Source organism: Gadus chalcogrammus, chromosome 18, assembly GCF_026213295.1.
Source record: "Gadus chalcogrammus isolate NIFS_2021 chromosome 18, NIFS_Gcha_1.0, whole genome shotgun sequence".
Lineage (NCBI taxonomy): Eukaryota > Metazoa > Chordata > Actinopteri > Gadiformes > Gadidae > Gadus > Gadus chalcogrammus.
In genome coordinates this window covers 9,586,543-9,593,937 of record NC_079429.1, presented here as the reverse complement: position 1 = coordinate 9,593,937, position 7,395 = coordinate 9,586,543, and the positions used below count along the sequence as shown (strand labels likewise).

General features: G+C 46.3%; 1 protein-coding gene across 1 annotated transcript in view; it reads right to left on the bottom strand.

Annotated features, from left to right (window-relative positions):
• Positions 1-1,385: 1,385 nt before the first annotated feature.
• The window catches only part of frmpd2 (FERM and PDZ domain containing 2), an 18,464-nt gene continuing 12,454 nt past the window's right edge, over positions 1,386-7,395 (bottom strand). Inside the window, exons 20-27 of the mRNA XM_056577679.1 lie at positions 7,348-7,395; positions 6,595-6,687; positions 4,873-4,966; positions 4,447-4,532; positions 3,893-4,094; positions 2,055-2,269; positions 1,578-1,644; positions 1,386-1,468 (exon numbers count right to left, since the gene is read on the bottom strand). The exon at positions 7,348-7,395 is cut by the window's right edge and continues 137 nt beyond it. Coding sequence (XP_056433654.1) covers positions 1,431-1,468; positions 1,578-1,644; positions 2,055-2,269; positions 3,893-4,094; positions 4,447-4,532; positions 4,873-4,966; positions 6,595-6,687; positions 7,348-7,395 — 843 coding nt within the window. The 3' untranslated portion in view covers positions 1,386-1,430. The remainder of the gene's footprint in view (positions 1,469-1,577; positions 1,645-2,054; positions 2,270-3,892; positions 4,095-4,446; positions 4,533-4,872; positions 4,967-6,594; positions 6,688-7,347) is intronic.

The window sequence follows — 7,395 nt, the reverse complement described above, 5'->3', positions numbered from 1 at the left end:
CTGGGAGATCCAAGCACACTCATCTACACCCACCCCTTCATCCCTCATCAGCCCAGGAACAGTGCAGTCCGGGCGGGCTGAGCTCTCTCCTCATCCTTCCGCTCCCATGACTGATCTTCCTGTGGAGCACCCAGGCAGCACACACCGTGCCACTGTCCCACACACACATGTATGGACTCGTGCACTCACACACACAGACTCACACACAAAGACTCACGCACACACACAGTTTGGCAGGGGGTCTTCATTCATGAAGAGGACGAAAGTATTCCGTTACATTGTTCTTTAATGTTTTATTCAGGTAGTGGAGGCTTTGTCTGCAATGAAATGGGGCTTATTTGTTTTGTTGTATTTTGAGTTTGGTACTTCATCATTCTTAATACACAAGGGATTTCACGGGGGGGTACGTTAGTTATGTAAAAAGCTAAACTGCACATTTCAATGGGTTGTAATTGTTGTAATGCTTGAAACAAACCATGTAATATAACAGATTATTGTGGTGCTATTTAGCTGGCTGTTTGTCCAATGTCTTTCACATTGATGACTTACAATGTTCAAGTGATCGTGAACCAAACATTCAAGCTGTTTCTGTTTGAAATTCACTTCAGTTGCTGTTGACAACCTCAACCACTGTTCCCCTCTGGGGATTTCTCTAGTCCTGTGGAGAAAACACATAACACACAAGTTAGTTTATTTTCTAAAACCTTTAGATTTAGCTGAATTAATTACTTAAACTGCTTGAGATTAAGCAGCAACTAACCTGTGTTACATTATCATTTTTTTAGAACGAACACCGGTGCTAGTCTGCCACCTTGTGGCCGTTTTCATATTAAGATGCATTAATAGGCCCACTTCTGGTTCAGTCAAACAATATGGGACTGGAGTTCTCTGCTGCTGTTGAAGTGAATGGACACACCAGAGACTTCCAACAGAAATCTTTCCTTCTTTTCTCTTCCTTGTGATACTTTATTCCTTGTGAGGATTGATTTTACTTTTTGTCTTTTATTGTTGCGTTTAACTGGTCGTACAGCGTTATTATGAGTTAAGAGTTAGAGTGATTATGAACTGATTACTATCAGAGTCCATACCTTCTAGACCAGGAGACCAAAGGTAAGGCTATCCAGGCTGGTCCACTCTGTCAGACTCCAGCCTGTCAGACAATTTTCAGTACCGTTAATTACTTTACATCAGTCTATCTGTTTTTCTTGTGCCAATATTGATACATAGATGAAAACAATTTGCATTTATCAGAGCAGACTTTGAAAGAACAGTGAGGTGGCTTCACTCCTGTTTGAAGACGTTGTTCCGCATACCTGGGCGCCGCTTCCTGCCGTCCCTGCGACTCCATGTCCACTTCCTGTTTCCTCAGGAACGACCACAGCCTCCTGTGCTTCCATTGGTGCCGTTGCTGTCGGTCACTGTGACATCACTCATGTGCCAGCAAATTGCTCAATGGGAGGAAGGATCCCTATACGGCAAAGCAAGTCATTCGATACGGTATACGTTTTTTGTACTATTATTGGATGTGCATGTGTGTGTGTGAGTGCGTGCATGTACATGTTAATGTGTGTGCCCACCTGATGCAGGACGGCACAGGGACAGTAGTACTTCAGACGATGAGTTCTTGAACAACTGTAGCACCCTCTAGAGGGCAAAGAGAGAACGACATGCAGAATATCAGCAGCATTAGCGGCAAATATGTTTTAGGATATGGAAAATGAGGTTTATGAGGCAGCTTTAAGATATTTTACAGATAACAACAGGCAGGGTTGGATATCTTTGGTGTATGTTTTTGTGAAGAGTTGAACGTGTATGCTTCACATATGACTTGTAATAATTCAATTGTATGTCTGATACTTTTAATAATTATACTTGTTGCATGTCCAATTTTAATACATTGATTACATCAGAAGGGAGTACCTTGAGAAATCATGAACGATATCCATGCTCTACACAGCTAAACCATCAACAGAATACATACAACGACATGTATATATAACACTCCTACATCTAACTTAACATCCAATCAAAAACACTGGGGGGTCACTGGTTACCGGGTAGATCAGGTCCTTGAGGTGCTGTCCGTCGATGGCCACGATGACGTCGCCCTCGCGGATGCGTGCGCAGAGGCGGGCCGGCTGGTCTGGGAACAGCTGCTTGATGCGCACCACGCTGCCCGTCTCCTGCCCCAGGGGGTCCATGTCACACATGATGAAGCTGAAGCCAAGGCCCTTGGGGCCCTTGGTCAAGGTCACCTCGAATGTGTTGTCTGGGGAGGATCCAGGTGGGGGGGGGGGCACGGTTATGGTTGGGGTGGGGTTAAAGGTGCAGTAGGTTTCATTTAAAAGTCTTTGTTAGAATTGTTGTAGCCATCCGTCAGCAGTGAGTGAGATGCAGAACGAGATTTTTTGTTTTGAGTTGACTGCCTCTGCCTCTATATGAGTCATTTTAGAATTGAGTCTGCTCCCGGATCATTTCGGAGCAATCAGGGCATCTCTTCCATGATTGGGTTTTGACAAATCAATCTTGCCTGTCAATAACAGGTGCTTGAAATGCAACACTTATCAATGGCCGAGAAACGTAGTGAGGGTGGGAGCAGAGAAGGATGGGACATTTTTTGGGTTGTTTCCTTTCAAAATCGTTCTCCCTTCTGCTCTCTCAAATGTTACCTGCAGCTCGTTTGAGTCTGAAGTCTCTATGTACTCTTTGTACTCTTCAGCTCCAAATCCAAATCTCACTGCTCCCTTTAATCATGTTTATTGAAGAGGTCATTATGCGATCTGCGATATTTTGAGCCTAAACTTTTATTTTATTTTGATTTTTTGATGCATGTTTGTAGAGAAGTTAGGGTTAGGGTTAAGAGAGAGAGAGAGAATGAGAGAATGAAGGGATCACCACTAAGTTACGTTTTGTTTTTATTTTTTATGATGTATTCATTGATATAATTGTTATTTTTCCATTTTCTCTTTTTTCTTCTATGGTGGAGGATGTCGCTTTGTTGAGGTCATTCTGTTCAGTTAGGTTCTGCTTGCGAAATGCTGCTAATCTCCCACGCCGGCCCTTTAAGTGGGGTGTCCGCAGGTCAGGTCCGGGAGAGGGTGGTCAGGTGAGACGTAGGAGAGGCAGGGGGGCTTAAAGAACAGTAAGATAAGTGGTGGGGGTGGCGGTGTTGGCCAGGTGACTAGGGGGAGGAGTCAGGGTTATAGAGATGGTGTAAAAGTTCATAGGTGGCAGTTTACGCATGCTACTAGCTTACAGCGAAGATTCCTCACGCAAGTTTCTCTAGCGCAGAGAGAGTTTTAGTGTCCCTAATCCCAACTGACACACCGTGGGATAAGTAGTAGGTTATTTGAAACCGTACTGATACATAATGCATTCCCCTTCATCTGTGCATGTAGTGGCAAAATATCAGCAGTGAATCTTGCTGATATTTTCCTGTTTTTCTGATATTTTTCTAAGCTCAATTAGATGTTATATTGCTTGTATATCTACTGTAGACCAGAAATCTAGCGTGTAACGATGAGGGTTAAGCCTAAAGCACACCAAGTGTCAATTTTGCTCCATATTTGTAGCACAATCCAAGAAAGAAATAGAATCGCAATGTTTTTAAAAGAGCTAAGCCTGGGACCGGGAATTTAGCAGTCTTTTGTGTCTGTATTTTGTGTCTGTTTCCTCCGCGTAGCGTGTTCGCCCTAGAGCTTTAGCAATGGGTTGCGTTCAGAGTCGCTGACAATAGAATATAAAACAGTTAACATGTTTTATATGTGCAAAAACCTACGGAATCGTCACCAATTTTCCTCCGTGGGCCCCAAAGTTTGGAGAAACTTTACGTCATGTTAATGTAAGGGTGATGCAGTGTCACAGAGAGCTCCAGGGACCGAGCTAACCCTACCGTCCGCCATGAAGCGGTAGTCCCGGGGCTTCTGGGGCTCGCCGCCGGCCATCGGGGGAGAGTTGATGGCGGGGCAGCTGTTGTAGCGGAGGTGGTTGGTGTCCGGGCTGCAGCTCTTAGGGGACAGACTGCGGGCCATGTCGGGGCTCAGGGACACGCGGGGCAGACTCATCCTCTCTCGCTCCACGGCCAGGGAGACCACCTGCAGAGAGAGAGAGGGGGGGGGGGGGGATTAGATGAAGGATAGGGGAGAAGAGGACAGAGGAGAGGAGGATCGGATCAGGAATACGTGGAAGGTAGTAGAGAAGTTGAAGATGAGATGTAAGGTGAGGAGGAGAAAATAAAAGGAGATGAGGGGGGGGGGGGGGGGAGAGGAGGAAGGGAGACATGAGGAGTGCAGGATTGAGCAGAGAAGAGAAAGAACATGGTACACATAAATACACACATAGCGAGAGGAAGAGAGAGAGCGAGAGAGAGAGAGCGAGAGAGAGAGAGAAATAGATACAGACAGAGACAGATTCAATAACGATGTCTGGCTACATTCACACATGTACCTCTCCTGTCTTGGTCAGACACTCCACGGCCTGCTGGTACGTAAAATGATCCAGCCTCAGCCCGTCTACCTCCAGCAGCCTGTCATCTGTCGCACACACACACACACACACACACACACACACACACACACACACACACACACACACACACACACACACACACACACACACACCACACACACACACACACAAACATCACACACACACAAACATATCCACCACACCCACACACACACACACACACACACACACACACACTCTCTCACACACACACACACAACATACCCACACACGCAAAAACACACACACCCACCCGCACGAAGATAGAAGACGGTAAGACATACAGACAAGCAGCCAGATGGATTGTGTTTGTCTGTCTATCTTTGGCTGTGTGCGAGGGGAGCAGCTGGTAGCGTGACATCATACCTGGGTGCAGGCGTCCGTCCCTCTCTGCCGCCCCCCCGGGGACCAGGCTCTTGACGTAGAGACCCCCGTTACGGAGGTTGCTATTGATGCCACCCTGGGGAAAGACAAACACCACGTTGGACTGGTTCAACCAATTAAATACTTTGATTTATGAATGGATTCATGTTTAATATATCTCATTCAGATACATTATTCAGGAAAGGAAACCCAAGACAAAGCTTCATTAGTTCCAACATTTTACTGTTTAATACAATATTATTCGATGAATTACAGATTTGACTATTTAATCATCATATACTTATATAATTTGAGCAAGAGAAAGGGGAAACCCAGTTCATTGTGTGTTGTAACAGCTTGCTAGAGGCAGTTGTATCCCTGGCCTGGTTTAAAGCCAAGCAGGCTCCTATGAACTCAGTCACACTGCGTGTGCGTTGCTCTGTGCTCCTCTAATCCCCCGACCACCAGGGGCTTAATCAGATCGGGGAGACTAGACGTGATGGGCTGAGGGACCCAGAGGCCAGCTCCTCCCCACGGTCCCTATGTGCTCCACACTCATTGCTCACCGGCAAACATATTACCTACCATACCATTTGTTTCTACAGAAACCTTTTAAAGTTGATGTGTTAATACAGTAATGTAGTAACAATTTAACAATGACAAAATTGGGATATATATTTAAAAAAGAAAAGCAGTCATGCACTGACGAATGGGAAATGCTCCATTGTTTCCTGAACAATGTATCCTCTATTCTGCTCAATATAATTATCACACCATAACAAAAAGGATCTCACCTAAAGGGCTCAAAAGTTCAAATCCAGTGTTAATATGAAAGGCAGATGTTTGAACCAACAACCCAAGAAAGTTTAAACTCCCGGACTCCTGCAGCTCTTAACTCGACTACTTGCATTAGAGAGTGTACTCATACTGGTACTGGTACTAGAAATGCTCCGCTTCACTGCCAGTGAATGATGCCTCTGCTGCCCATCATTAAAGTGACCATCGATGAACACACTGAAGAATGTGCATTTGTCTTGCAACCAGCAACCAGTACAATCCTTGTGGTTATCAAGCACACCACACTGGACCGCAACATTTAAATTCTACAGTAGTTCTCCATCTCTCTCTTCCTGACAGCACAGAGGGCGACCTAGGGGAGTGCCTGCCAAGTTCTAAATGACAGTAAAAGGGAAAGGGTCATTTGACAGCCGGTGGACAGGAAGTGATTCCCATCTGGTCATCCCAGGCATTAGATAGACCGACAGAGAGAGAGAGAGAGAGCGAGAGAGAGAGCGCGAGAGAGGAGAGAGCGAGAGAGAGAGAGAGAGAGAGGAGAGAGAGAGAGAGATGAGAGAGAGAGAGAGAGAGAGAGAGAGAGAGAGAGAGAGAGAGAGAGAGAGAGAGAGAGAGAGAGAGAGAGAGAGAGATGAGCAAAACAAAGAGCAGAGAGAGACTGAGAGACGTGAAAAGGGAGCAGATGAGAGAGGTTGAAGGGCAAATCATTTGAAGGGGAATAAGGCTAAAAGAGAGAAGTATTGCTTTCAGTAATTTAGGTTAGGTGTGTCTGTAAGTGTGTGTGTAATATGTGTATCTAAGTCTGTCTGTGAGTGTTTGAGTGAGTGAGTGAGTGAGTGCGTGCATGCGTGATTGTGTAAGTGAGTGAGTGTGTTCATGCATGCATGCGTGTGTGATTGAGTGAGTGTGTGTGTGTTACAGTGAACTCACTGATATGCTGATTCCCAGGCTGCCTCCCATCTTCCGCAGCTCCAGGGTCAGCTCCTCTGGCCTCACGCTGTTCAGAGAGGAGAGGGAGCCGTCCTGCCATCACACACACACACACACACACACACACACACACACACACACACACACACACACACACACACACACACCCACACACACACACACACACACACACACACACACACAACACACACACACACACACACACACAACTAGCCATCAGAATCTGCACGCCTCTTCTCTCTACACACCTCACATACGCAGAGCTCCAGCGTGTGTTATCCTACTTAGCTATTCAGGGATTCTTGTAGTTACATATCATTAAGACACAGATCATGGCCCTCTTGCTCTAGAAGGCCACAGCCATGGGGGGATCCACCCCTCCACCTTATCAGCTGGGAGTCCAACTATTGACGCAATCCCGTCTGCCCTGCCACAAGGAGGGAGTCTGGGATTGGTAAGTCCATCTCTTCTCTCTGCATTGTAGCACGTTGAAGCAGTTGCTTTGCTTATTTTATGAGTTTTAACGTGCTCAAGTGATCCTCGCATTTCTCTGGACTTGGCCCTTACTGTAAGTCCCATTGGACAGAAACCTCTGCCAAATAAGTGCAATGCAACTTGACGTCACGTCATCCCCTTTTACCTGATAAAAGCATCAACCTCGCCCTCTCCTAGCCCCTCCTCCCTCAGACGTTAGCTCCTCCCCTGTCCCTCCGGCTGCAGCCCGAGGTCTACCTGGGCGTTGTAGATGCGTATGTCGGGGGGGACCTGCAGCTGGCTGCC